Below are 17,803 nucleotides of genomic sequence, written 5' to 3'. Positions count from 1 at the left end.
TGGGATCCCCAGGTAGCTGGGCCTGGGTCTTCTGGATTCTTTTTCTTTTTTTTGAGATGGAGGCTCACTCTGTCGCCCAGGCTGGAGTGCAGTGGCATAATCTTGGCTCACTGCAAGCTCCACCACCTGGGTTCAAGCAATTATCTTGCCTCAGCCTCCTGAGTAGCTGGGATTACAGGCGCTCACCACCATGCCCAGCTAATTTTTGTGTTTTTAGTAGAGACGGGGTTTCACCGTGTTGGCCAGGCTGGTCTGAAACTCCTGACCTCAGGCAGTCTTCTCACCTTGACCTCCCAAAGTGCTAGGATTACAGATGTGAGCCAGCCCGGCCGTCTTCTGGATTCTGAGAGGGCCTTTTCCTTATACCTCCTGGGCATCTTCTCGCTCTGCAAGTTCTCCCCAGCCTTTCATCTCAGAGGTTAACACAGCAGGGTTGTGAACTCTGAACAAGAAGCTAAGCCTCTCTGTGCCTCTGTTCCCTCATTTGTACCATGAGGCTAATATTTCCTCCCTCCTAGGGTGGCTGGGTTGTTGTGACACTGTAATACCGGTTGGCTGCTCTTACTACTGTGATTGACATGGCTGGAGGAGGGACCCTGGGGAGGGTCCTGTCATCGTGGACATGAGGGAAGAAGGCAAGAACCAGCAGAAAGCAGCACAAGGCTTAGGGTGGGGTCCTGGTTAGACCAGAGCAGCCTGCAGAGGAGAAGAGTGAGGGTGCAAGTAGCTAGCAGGACTGGCTTCCTGGAGGAATGGCCAGTGGGGTGGGGAGATCTGGACAGAATGAGAAGTCACAGGTTTGGTCTGAGAGTCAGAGGATCCTGGTGGGTGTGTGTAGGAGACAGGTGGCCTGTGGGCAGGGAGGAGGCGCCAGGGACTGCTTTCCTTCACTGGGCTGTGGCAGCCCACAGAAGGTTTTGAGCAGGGCAGTGATGTGATCAGAGCAGTGCATTAGTGAGAAATGAGGCAGGGTGTGAGTGATGGTGGGCTGTGGGCAGGGACTGTGCTGTGCCCCTTCATGGACTTGAAGCTTGGGGAGGGGCCAGGTTACAGACGTGACCCTCATTCTCAGACTCTCAGGGCAGTCAGTGAGGCTACCCTGCCTTGCCTCTACCACACCTCCTTTCCTCTGTGGTGTGAGGCTCTTTGTTCAGCAGCTCGGGTTGGGGAGATGGGGTGTGGTTGTTTTTTTTTTTTTTTGAGAGTCTCGCTCTGTCACCCAGGCTGGAGTGCAGTGGTGTGATCTCGGCTCACTGCAAGCTCCGCCTCCCCGGTTCACGCCATTCTCCTGCCTCAGCCTCCCAAGTAGCTGGGACTACAGGTGCCTGCCACCAGGCCTGGCTAATTTTTTGTATTTTTAGTAGAGATGGGGTTTCACCATGTTAGCCAGGATGGTCTCGATCTGCTGACCTCGTGATCTGCCCGCCTCTGCCTCCCAAAGTGCTGGGATTACAGGCGTGAGCTACTGCGCCCCACCGGGATGTGGTATTTTAAATAGTACCCAGGAGGAGCTACGGTGGTGCTTGGGGCAACGTTGGCCCTCCGACCTGACCCGGAGGCCCTGGTGGGGCATGCTTAGTGGGTTTTCCTACCCAACCCCAGCTCCACTCTCTTGTCCTCCTTTGCCCCTTTGCCTTTCTTCCTCAAGCACGTAGGAGCCCACTGCTTTCTAAACCCGGGGCTGGGAGGTTGGAGGATGGGGAAAAGCATCTGGGTTCAGGTGGAGCATGGTGGCCTAGCTGGGGGCCATTGCAGTACCCCTTAGTCCAGATTCCCTTCTTCTCCACCTGCTTCTTGAGGGATGGCATTAAGGAAGGTGTGACTTAAAGCCAGAAGAACAAGCACTTGGGAATGAGTTGCAATTTATTAGAAAACAGAACAAAGAATCTAGCCACCCCTGCCAACTCTGTGCCAGGCCCTGGCAGACACATGGGTCCTGTCTTCCCCATACAGCCTCATGCGGCCTGAGTGAGGCATGATGGGTCTCACTCAGGTTCCGGGACATCTGGCTTGATGCCCTTTCCTCAACTCCACGGCTCTCTCAGAGCCTGGCCTCATACCTTCAACTGCTCCCCACCCATAACCAGACCTCCGGGACAGCCCAACTCAGCCACCGCACCTCTGATTGTGGCGGGTGGTGGTGATATTCCTTGCAGGCTGAGTCAGCTGGATTTTAGGATGACTCAAGCAGGAGACACCCAGGACCACCAAGGGGCATATATTCTTAGGAAATATTTTTAAATGATGCCTTTAAATGTTAAACACACAGGGATCTTTTTCTCTCTCTTATTTTGGAAAATTAAAAAAAAAATCATACACAATGCAAAACCTGGAGAGTTAATCTGAAAAGGTTTGGAGTTTAAAAAGTAACTCAAGGAAAGACAATGAACTTGACTTCTTCATTAGATTTTTTCTTTTTCTTTTTTTTTTGAGACGGAGTCTTGCTCTGTCGCCCGGGCTGGAGTGCAGTGGCCGGATCTCAGCTCACTGCAAGCTCCGCCTCCCGGGTTCACGCCGTTCTCCTGCCTCAGCCTCCCGAGTAGCTGGGACTACAGGCGCCCGCCACCTCGCCCTGCTAGTTTTTTGTATTTTTAGTAGAGACGGGGTTTCACCGGGTTAGCCAGGATGGTCTCGATCTCCTGACCTCGTGATCCGCCCGTCTCAGCCTCCCAAAGTGCTGGGATTACAGGCTTGAGCCACCGTGCCCGGCCTTTTTTTTTTTTTTTTTTTTTTGAGACAAAGTTTTACTCTTGTTGCCCAGGCTGGAGTGCAATGGCATGATCTTGGCTCACTGCAACCTCCACCTCCTGGGTTCAAGCGATTCTCCTGCCTTAGCCTCCCGAGTAGCTAGGATTACAGGTACCCGCCACTATACCCGGCTAATTTTTGTATTTTTAGTAGAGACGGGGTTTCACCATGTTGGCCAGGCTGGTCTCAAACTCCTGACTTCAAGAGATCCGCCCACTTCGGCCTTCCAAAGTGCTGAGATTACAGGCGTGAGCCACTGCACCCAGCTGCTTCATTCGATTTTAAAAAGAGCAAGGCCTGAGGCTTAATATATTACTAAGTAAAGTTTAGAGGCAGGCTAATGGCAGGCTGTGGAACCTCTCTGAATCTCAGTTGCCTCCTCTGTAGTATGGGGGTATTGATGTGAGGATTGAGATATTCCACACAAAACGCTTGGCATTGCACTCTGTATCTCAGACGTACTCAGCTAAAAATAGAGTGATAACAATGATGACAGGATTTTAAGAACAGACCTTTCTTGATGCTTCAAAAGCTAGTGAGTTATTCTGTCTTTGAACTCCACAAAAGGGCCTAAAGAATATGTTTATGTCCAAACTCAGCGTCTCAACTCCGTAGGGGTTTTATGGATTAAATCATGGGTGCATGGCCCATGTGTGCATTTTGAAAGGAACCTCAGTGGCTTTTGAGACCTGGTTCCAGCTCTCGCTTGGGTGAGGGACTGTGCTTCATGGTTGAATTCTATGGAAAGTGCTTTATTGGTTAGTCCTGTGGACTTGTTAGGAGAGCACAGTTAATGTGCCCTGAAGTCACCAGGAGGGGAAAATCTTGGGCCAGTGATCGAGGACCGTCTAGAGGCAGTTATGAGTTACTTGCTTTTTGAATTTTCTTTTGTGCTGGCCAAAGCAATTAGAACTTGTCCCTGGCCCTATTTATGGAGGAGGAGATTGAGGGTGAAGGACTGGGGCCTGGTTAGTTTAGTGCCTGGCAAGCCTAATCCAGCTGCATGGGGCAGGGGGGAGACCAGGGTGACCTGCAGGGACCCCACTAAGCGCCCAGGCCAGAAAGCAGGTAGCTTCCCCGTGGCAGCCCCAGGCTTTGGCAGTGAAGCTGGAGTGAGCCGTCAGGCCTTGAGATGACTCCTGCCAGCCCCAAGTGCCTGGCACAATGTGTGCATATGTGGGGAGGAGTAAGATGGGAGAATTGCCAAGCCAGGGCAGTCCTCATGCCTGCAGCACCCCTGGGGAGGCTGAGTGGGGGGGCCTGAGGTCAGAGCAAGGGTTGAGCAGTGTTGCCCCACCCTGCCCCTCACTCCATCCAGGTGGCCTCTGTCATGCCTCTGAACCTCTTGGGGCCTGTTTCCTCATCTGTAAAATGGGCAGAAGGGAGTTTATGATTATTAAAGGATACAATGAATGGAAAGTGCCCAGCAAAGGGCCTGGCACAGGAGGGGCAAAATAGAGGTTTGCTGTGAGGCTCATCTGGTGACTAGATTTTTCTTTGGATATTTTCCTTTTCTCGTTTTGGGATTATGTATGCCACCTTTGCTCTATGATAAATTATGTTGCATGGACACCATAAGAGAGGTATTTGTGCTGGAAAAGGGTTTACAGTGGAGGAAGACCCTTCCCCACCTTCTGGGAGGAAGGCTGCCCGGATCCAGCACAGCTCAGACAACTCTGACACTGGGGCTGTCGTGTCTCTTTGTGGGCAGAAAGCACAGGTCCCAGGCTGGGCGGAGTGGGACCTTGTGGCTCAGGAGACAGGATGGGCTTGCCGGAGACCCCACCCCCTCCCCGGGGCTGGAGCTGAAGCACAGTTGGGCTTTGTGAAGAGTCACGAGGGGCCGCTGAGGGGGAACTGCGCCCGAGCTGAGCTCACAGGCCTCAGTTCTTGTAAGTGGTTTTGAAAGAGTCAGCGGAAAGTGCTGACTGGGCTGTTCTCCTTCACCCCAGAATTGTGAGGCTGCGGCTCCTGGCAGGGATAGGGGAGAAGCCCCACCGGGAAGCCACCCCCTCAGCTGCCAGCTCACACCTCCCAGGCGTCAAGTGCCCAGGTTGCAGAACGGGCGGATCTCTGTGCCGGGTGGTGCTGGGGACACTGACTCACGTCGGGGCCGTGCCTGCAGGTGATGCCTGATGCAGGGGGCTGTGTTTCGGGGTGTGCTTGGCCCTACGATGGCAGGCGGCTTGGAGAAGCTCTCCCAACCCTGCTGATAGTCCGGAGGAGAGAACTGGGCTTAGTAGTCAGACCCCTGGGCTGACCTCCCCACTGCAGTCCTGCACCGAGGCATTTGGCTTCTGTCATTTTTCTGACCCCACCAGCTTGTTTTGAAGGGCAAAGATGATGACCAGTTGGCACAGTTAGAACTGGTCTGGGTTTGTCCCAGTGGTGTCATGCCTGGTCACCCAGGTCATGCTGATGTGGCCCTTACCCTCACCCCACATCCTGCCATTCAGCAAGTCCCCAGGAGGTTGACACAGCACTGCACCTCTGCTGCAGCGTTGCCTTGGCCGGAGGCTTTCCCTGACGCCCCTGAGCAAAGTTAGTTTCCTGTCTCTCCGCCCTGCTTTTCCCTGACCTGACAGATCCTTAAGGGGGGCGTCTGGGTGTTACAGTATCCCCAGTGCCTCAGACAGTGCCTGGCACAGGTAGCCCTCCAGAAAGCTTTTTGAATGAATGAAAAATCTGTCCCCTGCTGCTCCCCTCCCTGCCTTAGGCCTCACTCAGGAACCGTGTCTGTGCTTTTCTTCAGTCTCCTTAGCACTGGCCCCACCCTAGGCTGAAAACGTGCCCCCCACCTGCCTGGTGCCCATCCAGACTCCCATTCGCTGTGGCCACCGGGTTACAGGGCCTGTGTGTCTCTAGCGCCTGTGCCTGCCCCGCCCCCTTCCTGGTGCCTTGGGTGGCAGGTCGTGTGCCTCTTGGCAGGTGTGCGTCCTGCCCTTCCCCAGGGCGCCTCGGGGAGCCAACCTGCATGGCTGACTTGCCCAGGAAGCGCAGGGCGGCACGGGTGGGGCTGGGGCAGGCCCTGAGCGGAGGCGGGAGGTGTGTTTTCCCCACCTGATGCTGGAAGGCTTCCCCACTCCCCACTCCCGACTCCCAACTCCCAGGGCGGGGTGAGGCGGCTGCCACAGTTATGGAGGAAGCTCAGGAGAGTGCTTAGCGTGGGACCAGGGGATTCCAAGCCGGTCCAGGTTAGTTCTGGGAGAGAGCGAAAAGTGACAGCTTTGGAATCACATGTTGAGAGATGATCCTGTTAGCAGCGCCTCTGAGCCTCTGCATGTGCAGTTTCCCTGCGTGGAGCTCACTTCTCTCTCCTGGGAATTTCCGCCTCCTCTTCCACCCTCCATTAGGTCTTCCTTCCCATCGTCTCTTGAATTCATCATGATCCTTATTTCTGTACCTTTGAGTTCACTGGCTGTGAGCCTCAGGGCAGGGCCCTGTCTCTTTAGTCTAATGCTGTGGAATCTCCAGGGGCTGATGCAGGGCCAGGCAAGGGTGCATCTTGCGGGAGACAAAACATACAAATATAGGTCTCTCTAAGGGCTTCTGATGAGGAGCCTGGGACCCAGCAGAGAGCAGAACAGATGTGATGGTCATTCCCATTTTGTGGATGAGGAATCAGTCTTTCCAAGATCACTCAGAGCTAGACCCCATCCCTGCTTCCTGGCTCCCGTCCTCTAGGGGAGCAGTCCCAGCACAGACGTTGGACCTGAAGAGGGTGTTGAGATGCAGAGAGAAAGATGGGGAAGATGCGACTATGTGTGGCGGTGTGTGAACAAGGTTGGGCAAGGACATCTGTGTGGCCTGAGGTGCTTTGTATGCCTGGAGAGCAGGGGGCTTTGGGAGCTGGGCAGCAGCGGGGTGGAGGGAGACCCAAGCCTAAGCCCAGGGTGGAGAGCTTGGGCACTGCCTGGCCTTGTGGCTCTCTCTGCCTCCTCCTCTCCTGCACTGTCAGACCCCAGTAGCTCTGGGCTAGCCAGGAGGCTGCGATTGGAATCTGAGCCTTGGCTGTACATTAGCATCATGTAGGTCCTTAAAGAAAAAAAAAAAAATCCATGGTTGGGCCCCACCCCAGAGAGTCTAATTTAGATGACCTGGTGTAGGTAGGGGTTATTTGTAAAAATCTCCAGGTGAGTCTAATGTACTGGTTGGGAGAAGTTCCTGTCTCTTGGGCCTTGTAAGCTGTAGGACCTGGACCAGGCTACCTGCCCACTTCATCCTAGCTCTGCATTTCAGAACAGCGGGGTCTGAGGCCCTGAGTGGGATTGGTTGGGGGAGTGTTTACCTGATCCACTTTGGGGAGTCTCTGTGGGGAGAGAGATGCTGACTCTTAGTTACCTATTGTTGGCTAACCAGTGACCCCAAAACCGGTAGCTTAAAATGGCAGTAAACATTTATTACGCTCACAGTTTCTGTAGCTCGGGAATTTGGTAGCAGTTTAGTTGGGTGGTTCTGGCTTGGGCTCTCTCATGAGGTTGCAGTCACAGTGTCAGCCAGCACTGCAGACATCTGAAGGGGACAGGAGGATTTGCTTCTGAGATGGTGCGTTCACATGCTTGGCAGGACGGTTTGGCTGTTTATGGGAGGGCTCAGTTCCGTGTCCTGTGGGCTGCCCCAGGGTTGCTTCAGTGTCCTCCCCACATGGTGACTGGCTTCTCCCAGAGTAAGCTGCCCAAAGGAGCAAGGTGGAAGCCACAGTGTCTTTTATGTCTAGTTTCAGACGTAATATTCCATCATTTCTGCCATATCCTATCAGCTGCAATGGTCAGCTTGGGAGAGAACTACACCAAGGCATGAATCCCAGGAGGCGGGGATCACTGAGGGGCATCTTAGAGTTAGAGGCTGGTGGCCACACAGATTGTCCTGTTGTTGCACCTGCAGCCTCACAACCCTAGCCTAGGAGCTCCAAGCACCCCTACCAAGTAGGATAGTGGGGCGACCCTTCTATCCTGTTCTTCCCATTGTCAGTCCATAACAGTGTCTCTGTGGGGTAGGGTGCCTCTCTCTGAGGCCTGGTGGCTCTGCTCTGGAATCATTCTGCAGGGGAATCTGTGATCTTTCTACTGGCTGGGCTTCCTTCATCCCCACCCCTGCCTCTTACCCGGCCCAATCTTCCCAGCAGTGACTACCACTAGTGTGCAGACTGGGGCCTGTAGGAAAACACAGGGACTGTTGCTGCTACACACCTGGCTCTGGGATAAGCCCTCTGCATGCATTGTCACACACCCCTGTGGGGCAGGCACACTTTATCCCCATTTTACGGATGAGGAAACTGAGGCTTAGATCACTTATCTAATAAGTGGTGGGGATTCAAATGACTGGTGTTCAAAAGCCAGTATCAGACCCCAGGACCTGTGTGAAAACTGTGGTACTATAAGGTGTTCCCAAAGGATAGGCCCGTTTATTAAGTTAGGTCATCAAATGAAACATAAGGAAATATGCTTTCATGATTTGTGTGTGTGTATAAGAGAAGTGTCTCTTTCTGGGGTTCCCCGAGGGCTGTGGTGACTTGGGTACCTCAAAACAGGGCTGATACCTTGGTCTTGAGGCTAGTATTGCCTCTCTGGGTTTCAGCTGTGTTAGGAGACTTTTTTTCTAAGGAAGCGAGCAGCTGTGAGCACCATCACCTATTGACCCTCTCCTGCCAGTGGCCTGGTCTGCTGTTATCAAGGGCAGTCTTGCACCAGTGTATTCGCCAGGGCAGTGACTGGTTCTGTGGTCTTTTTTTAAATTTAGAGACAAGGTCGCCCATAGTGGAGTAGAGTGGCATGATCATAGCTCATTGCAGCCTTACACACCTGGGCTCAGGTAATCCTCCCACCTCAGCCTTTAGAGTGGCTGGGACTCCAGTCAGTTGTGTATTTTTTTTTTTTTTTTTAAAGACATGGAGTCTCGCTCTGTCACCCAGGCTGGAGTGCAGTGGGGTGATCTTGGCTCACTGCAACCTCCGCCTCCCAGGTTCAAGCGATTCTCCTGCTTCAGCCTCCTAAGTAGCTGGGATTAACAGGTGCACGTCACCCTGCCTGGCTAATTTTTGTATTTTTAGTAGAGACGGGGTTTCACCCTGTTGGCCAGGCTGGTCTCGAACTCCTGACCTCGTGATTCACCTGCCTCGGCCTCCCAAAGTGCTGGGATTACAGGCGTGAACCACTGTCCCCAGCCCTAGCTAACTTTTAAATTTTTATTTTTGTAGAGACAGGGTCTTGCTGTGTTGCCCAGGCTGGTCTCAACCTCCTGACCTCAAGCAATCCTCCCGCCTCAGCTTCCTAAAGCACTGGAATTACAGGCATGAGCCACCATGCTGGGCCTGGTCTTTCTTACACCTTTGTGGTTGATGACTTCCTGGAGGGGAATTCAGAGTTGGGGTGTTAGGTCCTGCTCACAGGGAGGGAATCCAGGCCATGGGGTCTTATCTTGAGAGCCATTAAAGGAAGCTGCAGTAGACTTTGCTGGGGATACAGGAGGCTGGTGAATAGGTTCAGGAGTCAGGGCTGGCCTCTCTCAGGGTAGGGGTGATTTTCCCTATTAGACAAATGGGGAAAATGAGGTTCAAGTGCTAACAGACTCTCCCAAGGCCACACTGGTTAGTGGCAGAGGCTGCTGCCTCGGCAGCATCTTCTCTAGGAGCATCCTGGAGTGGCATATCCTCCCAGCAGATCTCTGGTTGCTGAGAGGGCATGGAGCTTGCCTACCTCTGGAAGATCTGGAATCTGATGGGAAGAATGTGGGTTCTGTCTGCTGAGTGATGACTATCTATCTGGCAAGCCAGGGACGTCTGCAGATAGACATACACAAAGATGGGAAGCAGGGTGTGGGGTGTGAGGAGCCTGAAAGTGGAAACTGAGCTGGTGGGGGTGGCCCAGAGCTTGAAAGGTTCAGAGGTGTTCAGAGCAATTGTGCCCAGGGCCTGACCTAATCTATTGTCAGAGTGTGATCAAGTGGCTAATTTTTGCTGAAGGTGGGACCTATAGGGTGAGGCTTGGGATAAAGCTGCAGGGGTGTGGCCTGGGGAAGGAATTGCAGTACCAGCCTCTGTTCTGGCCCATCTCTACCTGTTTCTCTCTCTGACTGACACTGTCATCAGGGCCCTCAGTGAGCTTTCTGCCCATCAGAAAGACCCTGCCCTTTGTCTGGCTTCTGTTTTTTGGGACAAGGTCTTGCTCTGTCTCCCAAGCTGGAGTGCAGTGGTGTGATCATGGTTCACTGTAGCCTTGACTTTCTAGACTGAAGCAATCCTCCTGCTTTGGCCTCCCAAAGTGCTGGGATTACAGGTGTAAGCCAATGTATCCCCCTCCAGCCTCTCTGGCTTCTTTCTGAGCTTTCTTCCCCTCCTCCATCCCCAATTAGGTTTCTAGTTGAGTAGTCTCCTGGGTCTGCCCCTACAGGGAGCTATAAAATCACCTTATGCCTCCCAGGCAAAAGGGTCCTGAAACAATGAACCTCGGTGGTGTGCAGGACACCAAGGGACACAGAGACGCCCCAAAGTGCTCCCCTCTCCCAGGGGGCCCTCCTGCTTTTGCCTCCCAGTGCCTGTGGGGGCCGTGTCTTTGGCTCTGTCCCTCCATGCACTGAGCCAATGGCTGCCTCTCCTTGCAACACATGCCTGCCAAGGGCCCCTGGCTCCTTCTTCTCATCTGAAATTGGCTTACAAAGCCTTTTTAAAGTTGTGCTTTTAGGGACTTTATGATTTTAGGGAAGAAATGTGGGTAGCAATGACAATGTGCTTGGAGAGAAGTCTGGGTGCCAGGCAGGATGATGGAGCCCTTCCCTGTTTTTGGCCTGTGAGGGTCAGTGGACATTGCTGGGGGCGGGGGCTCTGCTGAAAGAGGCTCCCAGAGCTTTTCCCTTTCATGAGCTTGGAACTGGCTAATGGCCACCACCTCTGATGCCCCCTTCCCCTCAACCATGGGGAGGATGGTCAGACTGAGTCAGGATTGAGAGGCTCAGGCTGAGTCAGTATTGGGTTGGGGTTAGTCAGATACAGATGTGGGGTACCTGCATGATGTCAGTGTCAAGGTCCAGCCTGATATTAAGGTTGGGGCCAAGGTGAAGGCTGGGTTCTGAGCTCAGATGAAGATCGGGGTTCTTCTATAAGTGAGACAGAGCTCTGGGCTCTAGGAAAGGTGACTTTTCTAATGGTCTCTTTGGGGATCTTCCTCCCTCTCCCACCCGCTCTGAGATGACCCTCGCAGTTGCCACACCTTTTACCTGTGCTAATTTAATCGTCCTACAAGGTAGCTGTACCTATCCCCATTTTACAGATGGGAAAGCTTGAAGACCAAAGGAAGCCTTCAGGTATCAGGGCTGAGACAAGTGTACCTGGGTGGTGGGGTACAGAGGGTGCGTCCTTGGAGTGAGTTCAGAGGTGTTGGCCAAGTGGGGCCTGGAGAAGGGAAGACACTGGCCCAGGGGTCACCTGGCAAGGTAGAGGTTGAGCTGGGGCCTGAACCCAGGCCTCTGGGCTCCTGGGCCAGTGTTCTCTCCCTCCCCTTGTGTTTCCTGGACTCTTGGGCTGCCCCTGCTCTGTTCCCCACACCTGCGTCCCCATTCTCCCTCCGTGGCGGCCCAGCCTGGCCCAGCAGTCCTTTTACTTCCTGACTGGCCTGAGTGAGGAGGCTGGGGAGGGTCTGGCTGGGAGGAGTTGGGGCCCAGCCCCTCCCCGGTTGAGGGGTGGGAGGAGCCTCACCGCAGACACAGAGCCCCTTTGTCTGGGCCGTTGTGCAAAGCAGCTGGTCTGGGATTTCTGGGCGTTTTTACATTTGAAGAATAATTGCATTGTCTGGGGGGCCTCAAGAATCCAAATCCCTCCCCAGACTTCCAGGCAGTCCAAAGATGTGCCCCTGGAGCAGCTCCCCAGCTTCCCTCCCACTCCCTCTTCTCCTGTTAGAAACCTGAGAAAGAGCAGGGTGGGGGCGGGAGTCATGGAGAAACTGAGGTGGGGCTGCCCTCAGGGACTAGAAGTCTCCATTGGGAAGAGAGGTTTAAAGTCCCCAAGGCTGGTCCAGAAGGGGGCAAGTGAGCTGTCCCCTGCTGCCGAGGGCACCACAGCCCTGGACAGGTCTCATGGGCAGATGTAGGGTTGAAGGAGGGAGGAGCTGCTGGTGGAAGGGCTGGGTATATTTTGGGGCACTTCAGCTGGTGGAGTCCTGGGCCTCAAGGGGAGCCAGGCAAAATGAGCCAGGTGGGCCAATTTCCTGGGAGCCTCACTCTTCTTCTCTGGGAAACGGATTAGGAAATTCATCCTGGGGTGACCTTGAGAAAAAGGCAGGGCTCAGGCACACTTGGGAATAGCCTGTGTTCAGAGGGGGCCAGAGATGGGTAGGAGTTTTTTCTCTCTCTCTCTCTTTTTTTTTTGAGATGGAGTCTCACTCTGTCCCCCAGGCTGGAGTGCAGTGGTGTGATCTTGACTTACTGCACCCTCTACCTCCCGGGTTCAAGTGATTCTCCTGCCTCAGCCTCCCGAGTAGCTGGGATTACAGGCATGCACCACCACACCTGGCTAATTTTTGTATTTTTAGTAGAGACAGGGTTTCACTATGTTGGCCAGGCTGGTCTCAAACTCCTGATTTCAAGTGATCCACTTGCCTCGGCCTCCCAAACTACTGGGATTATAGGCGTGAGTCACCATGCCTGGTTCTCTCTCTCTCTTTTTAAAATTAAAGCTTTATTTTAGTTTATTTTACAGACAGGGTCTTGCTCTGTTGCCCAGACTAGAGTGCCATGGCGCTATCATAGCTCGTTGCAACCTAAAACTTCCAGGCTCAAGCCATCCTTCGTCCTTGGTCTCCTGTGTAGCTGGGACTACAGATGCATTTCACCACAACTAGCTAATTTTTAAATTTTTTTGTTTGTTTATGTTTCAGATAGTCTGAATATGTTTGCAATTTTTAATTTTTAGTAGAAAGTAGGTCTCACTATGTTGTCCAGGCTGGTCTCTTAACTCCTGGGCTCAAGTGATCCTCCCACTTTGGCCTCCCAAAGTGCCGGGATTACAGGCATGAGCCACTTGTAATGGCTCTGACCACACCTGGCCAGATTTTTATGTCTTGTGAGGGGTGTCTTGGAAGGGTGTGGGGTATGGAAGGCTGGCCTCTCCTGGCACTGTTTTGTTTCAGTAGCCACTCTTGGAGAGAGGCGTGATGTACTGATTTTTGGGTGATGCTGAGGTGGGTTTCAATGTTAAAGAAAGGGCACCGCACACCCAGCTGGGTGATTGAGTCCACTGTGGTTCACTCACAGGGCTTGGCTGTGCTCACCTTGGGCAGGGGCTCACCAGTCTAGCCTGGGACTTCAGCCCTGCTCTGTGGCTGTAGGGCTTCAACCTCATTCTTGAGATAATAGACAACAGAATTTCCTGGGGTGAGATGCCCGTGCTTTGGGGTAGGCTGGGGGGCAGGTGACAGTGCAGAACCAGTATGAGGGACTCACATTTCAAGGGTGTCTGTTGCTTCAGGAAACAGTAATGGAGCAGGCCTTGCTGGTAGTTCGAGCAACACCCAGCCCTGAAATCACACAAGGGTGTGCATATGTTAAGAGAACCCAGAACCAGCTTCTCTGATGTGTATGAGGGAGGCTGTTTCCTGCAGGCCTTCAGGTGGGCTGGGCTGGGGAGGCTCCCGGCTTTTGGTGAAGTTGGGGGTCTGTGTGTATGTTTGGGGGGGGGAGTTGTGAGTGAGAACTGAAGCTAGAAAGGCTAGTTGGGTCGAGAGGGCAAGGCTGACATGCAGAGATCTTTCCCAGGCCTGCTACGTAGTAGGTACTCAGTGAATTGCTAAATTATATTCCCTGGTCAACGAGATGCCCAGCTGTGCTTATCCTTGGCGGGTGGACCTGGGAGATTGAGACCTGCATAGGTGAGGCTCAGATAGAGGAGGGGGGTGGGAGGTGCTCCTGGGGCAGCTAGGGTGGAGGTGACAATGATTTAGGCTGTGGGGTTGCCATGGCTTGACCCAACAAATGAGGAGGGTCTCCCACTAAGGGTGACTCCAGATTTGAGCCTAGGGACTGCTTGGTGGTCCTGTGATTTGACCTCAGTGAGGAAAGTGCCAGGAGTTGGGTGGTGCCCCCAGTTTAGTTCTGGCCACTTCCAAGGGGGGCTTGGCAGGGTCAAACGTTGGAGACCAGGACTAACACGTGTCTCTAGTATTTGGCCATTAGGAGGTACTTGCTGGAGTGTAAATTTCTTTCCTTTTTTTTTTTCTGAGACAGGGTCTCACTCTGTTGCCCAGGCTGGAGCATAGTGATGCGATCTCAGCTCACTGCAACTAGAGTATAAATTTCTGAGGGTGTCAAAATGAAATTGGGGAGGATGTTCCAGGGACGGGATGAAGAAGTGGCAGTTCACACAAAGTTTGGTGGCTCATGCCCACTCTGGGCACCTGACCTCTGAGTCTTTATTCATCCATCTTTGGCAACCCTGCCACAGGACGGGGTTTTTCTTCCCTCTTTTCCTCTCCCCATATCCTGCTACTTTCCTGTGTCCAATGTGGCTTCTTGGGACACTTCAGTCAGGGCGGTGGCGGCTCTGGACAGCTGGGGGAGGCAGAGTCCTGCAGGCTGGAGAATTGGCTGCATGGCATCTTGGATGAAATTGCCAGGGGACCAGGGGGTGCACTCATGCCCTGGCTGGCCTGATTTCTTGATGCTCCCAGGCATTGCCTGCTTGGGGACATGAAGAATTAACTCAAGGCGTGGGTGCAGGCGCTGGGCAAGAGGCTTACACTCCCCCTTTGCCATGGAAGCAGGAGCAAGAAGGCAAGTGTCTGTTGCCCGCCCTCCTCCTCTTCCCTGCCGGGCTGAGCCAGCACTTTTTTCTTCTCTCCTTTATCTGCTCAAAAAGTACAGGGTGTTCTGTTTCTCCTGTGCATACAGATCAAGGAGTGGATGTTCTTTCTTTCTTTCTTTCCCCAAGGCGAGAGAAGGACAGGGCAGGCACCGAGGACCATTTAAGCGATTGTTCTTCCTCAATAAGGCAGTTTCTCATACATTAAAACAAAACAAACCCCAAAAGGGAAAGGAAACGATGACACACACCAACAGAAAACAAGTTGCCCCTTACTGCCCGCACTCCCCACCAAGCATTTAGCACACAGTATGTGTCCTGGCTATGTTCTCTCTGTCCCTTTCAGTTGGACCCCAGGGTGTGCTGGCTCCAAGGCATGATTAAGTGATGTTAAGGACGCTACTGTCCAGGGTGTGCTGGCTCCATGGGATATTAGGGCCACAGGACAGACTCATTTCTCTGCCCTTTGTGGACTGTGTAGGGGGCTCCTCTGGCTTCCTGGGGGGCACTGGGGGTTGACAGGCTTATCTAGGACAGGGCCTGAGGAGGGACAGGACTGTGGGATTAGCTCTGAGGGTCGGGATACAGGGGACTCACATGGCCCCTGCTTACTTGCGTGGCATTCCATGTGCGATGTCTGTTTGAGTTCAAAGTCTCTGAGACCAGGTGCAGGGAGTTGGGGCTTCTTTCTGTGCTGATCTTGGAGGCAGAGTGGCTGCCTGCATTCACATTGTCCATTCCACAGCTTGTTCCAAAGATACTTGCTCACGGTGTAGCTTCCGCACTTGACAAATTATTTTCATGCACGAGGCCCTTGAAAATGTTGACAGTCTTGTGACATCCATGGAGGGTCTTATTTGACGGCCACAACAGGTGAGGACAAGCGCGCCATGCAAGGCTCTGGGATCTGGGAATGCAGGTAGCTGGCTGGGACGGCCCTGCTGGCACCAAGCGTTGTTCGCCTATCCTGGCTTCCCAAGGCTGGAGCTTATCTGGTCCCCTGGTTTTCAGAGGTGGTGCTCCAGGGAGCCTGGGGTGAGGGAGACCCCCAGTTTAATACCTGCTACACCCCGACCTCCATAGCAGCTTTTTAAGGGGTTCCACCAGTAAGGCGTGAGAGCCACTGCGGCCATCCCTTTCCGTAGTGGATAGGAGACTGTGGCGGGGGTTGCCTGGGGCAGACCCGCCGGGTGGGCGGGTTGCGGCGCCACGTCAGTCCAGGGTGCGCAGGGTGGCAGCGTCCCCCTCGCAGCTGGCGCGGTCCCTCTGGAGCACGCCGCGTGTTTACCCACCTGACGCAGCGTCCCGGCCCGGCTGGCTGACATCCGGCGGCATCACCGCTGACCCTCCCCGCCCGCCCCATGCAGGCGGCCACATCCTTACCTCTAAATTTAGTCTGCAGGAAGGAGAACCTGGGGTAGGGTGGGGGAGGACTGGAGCCAGCCCTGATGCCTGTCCTCCCGGGAGGGAGGCAGGACCTAGCATCTCTGGGGTGAGGGAGGAGAAGGACGGGAGGAGGAGGAAAGCGCCGGAGCGGCCCTGCTCCCGGCGTGGCCTCATCCCCAGCGAAAGCGCGACACCCGCTGTCTGGGAAGGGGAGCGGGAGCCCTTGCCTCGGAACTGGAGGCTGCCCGGATGGGGTTCCGGGTCTCGGGTGCCACCTACCGGCCTTTTTGGGAACCGATTCTGCACGGAGTTGGCGGGCCTGGGTCTCCGGGGAGCTTGGAGGACTTTTAGGGGCTGGAGGGTGGGCGGGGGGGTGGAGGGAGGATTCCAGTCCAGGCCCAGGTATTGCGAGGGCAGGTGGAATGGGTGGAGCGGGGGGGAGGCACAAAGAGCAGCTTCTCAGCCTGAGCGTATTTCGAAAAAAGCCTCCTTTGCTCAACCATATCACTTAAGTGATGTTAAGGACGCTGCGGTTCGAAGCAGGATGGAAACCTCAGTGGTCAGACCCTGAAATGCATAGAGAAGAAAGTCAGTGTGGCAGCCTTTGACGGGTTGATTGGAAGGCAGGAATGACTATCTTGTTAGTGAGGTCTATGTAGATCTAAACAGTGAATTACACATATCTTAAATGTGTAACTCAGCGAATCTTCATATGTGCACTGGGTACCCACTCTTCAGATTAAGATACTTATTCCCTCTAGGTAAGAAAGGCCCCTCCTGCCCCCTTCAGTCATCTCCCTGCTCCTAACGTCTCTTCTGACCTCCGGCTTCACAGATTGGGTTTGCCTCTTCCTGAGCTTCGTGGGAATGAGGTCATAGTCTGTGCCCTTTTGTCTCTGGCTTCTTTTGCTCAGTGTGTGATTGAGGTGCATCTGTGTGGTTGGGAGTATCAATAGTTGGGTTCTGTTTATTGCTGAAGAGTAGTGCGTGGTATGGATATGCTACATACAGCACCGTATATGTATCTGTTCTCCTGCTGATAGACTTGTGGGGTGTTTTTATTTTCAGGCTGTTATGAATGTAGCTGCTGTGCACACTTTTTAACATGTATCCTTGGTGGAATCTGCCCCCTTTCTGTTGGGTATATGCTTTAGAGTGGGATTGCTATGTCATGGGAACAGTTATGCACAGCTTTATTAGGTACAGGTGACAGTGCCCCTTGTTTGCTGTCTGGCAGCCACCTTCCACCCACATTTGTTCCCTGTTAGATCCTGGATGCTATTAGATTCTGCAACTGCTGCCACTTAAACCTTAGCAAAGACAGCTGGAATCGAAATTGCTTGACTCAGGGAAGGAACAGGGACAGCATCTGAGTTGAGTGGTTCCTCATGGTGGCCCCCAGATACCTCTAAACCCTCCGGGTCATTCTAGGAAGAGAAACACAGCCTCTCCTAGCCCTGGGGCCAGATTTGGGGACCCCCTTGGCTTCCCAGCCATCAGCTCCCCTAATCTGGCGTCTCTGAGCAAACTGGTTTATTGTAACTGTCAATTTCATGTCTGGCCTCTGGTGCCATGGGTCCTCTTGGTCCACTGTTTCCTGGGCTCCTTGCTGCTTTGTGGTGGCTGAGGGACTGGGTGGCTGGGAAAACAACCTACCCGGAATAGCAGGCTTGTTGGATGCAGGCCTCGTGGCACTTTCTTGGGGGAGGGCGGGACTATGTCCTGCCCACCAAATTGCCACTTCATTGAGGCTGTGAAAGACCAACAGAAAGCCAGAGACAAGAGAAGGGGCAAGGGAAAGAGAGAGTGCCAGGGAAAGCCAGGCAAAGGAGGGAGAACAGAGGGTCCAGGGTTGTGTGTGCATGTATCCTGGGGTCTGTGTGA

At 53.7% G+C, this 17,803-nt stretch overlaps 2 protein-coding genes across 4 annotated transcripts in view; one reads left to right on the top strand and one right to left on the bottom strand.

Annotated features, from left to right (window-relative positions):
• SMOX (spermine oxidase) overlaps positions 1-17,803 on the top strand; it is a 41,095-nt gene that overhangs the window by 8,595 nt on the left and 14,697 nt on the right. The window lies entirely within an intron of this gene.
• On the bottom strand, positions 7,158-17,665 carry LOC117069093. The gene is made up of 5 exons (XM_033187087.1): positions 17,576-17,665; positions 17,230-17,346; positions 15,917-16,273; positions 13,180-13,253; positions 7,158-7,419 (listed from the first exon to the last, which is right to left on the bottom strand). The coding sequence occupies exons 1-5, from the start codon at positions 17,663-17,665 to the stop codon at positions 7,377-7,379; spliced, it is 681 nt and encodes a 226-aa protein (XP_033042978.1). The 3' UTR covers positions 7,158-7,376.

This window comes from Trachypithecus francoisi, unplaced genomic scaffold (genome assembly GCF_009764315.1).
Source record: "Trachypithecus francoisi isolate TF-2019V2 unplaced genomic scaffold, Tfra_2.0 Lachesis_group21, whole genome shotgun sequence".
NCBI lineage: Eukaryota > Metazoa > Chordata > Mammalia > Primates > Cercopithecidae > Trachypithecus > Trachypithecus francoisi.
Note: the sequence above shows the minus strand (reverse complement) of the source record. Positions and strands in the feature narration are given on the sequence as shown.

Bases quoted from the DNA above. Each gene is read 5' to 3' on its own strand.
- LOC117069093 (XM_033187087.1), bottom strand. From the start codon at position 17,665: ATGAAGTGGCAATTTGGTGGGCAGGACATAGTCCCGCCCTCCCCCAAG. The intron at 16,274-17,229 runs GTTTAAGTGGCA...CCCACCCTCCAG, and splicing joins TTCCAGCTGTCTTTGCTAAG to CCCCTAAAAGTCCTCCAAGC. The intron at 7,420-13,179 runs GTGAGTCCCTCA...TCCTTTGGGCAG, and splicing joins GCAACAGACACCCTTGAAAT to CTTACTCTGGGAGAAGCCAG.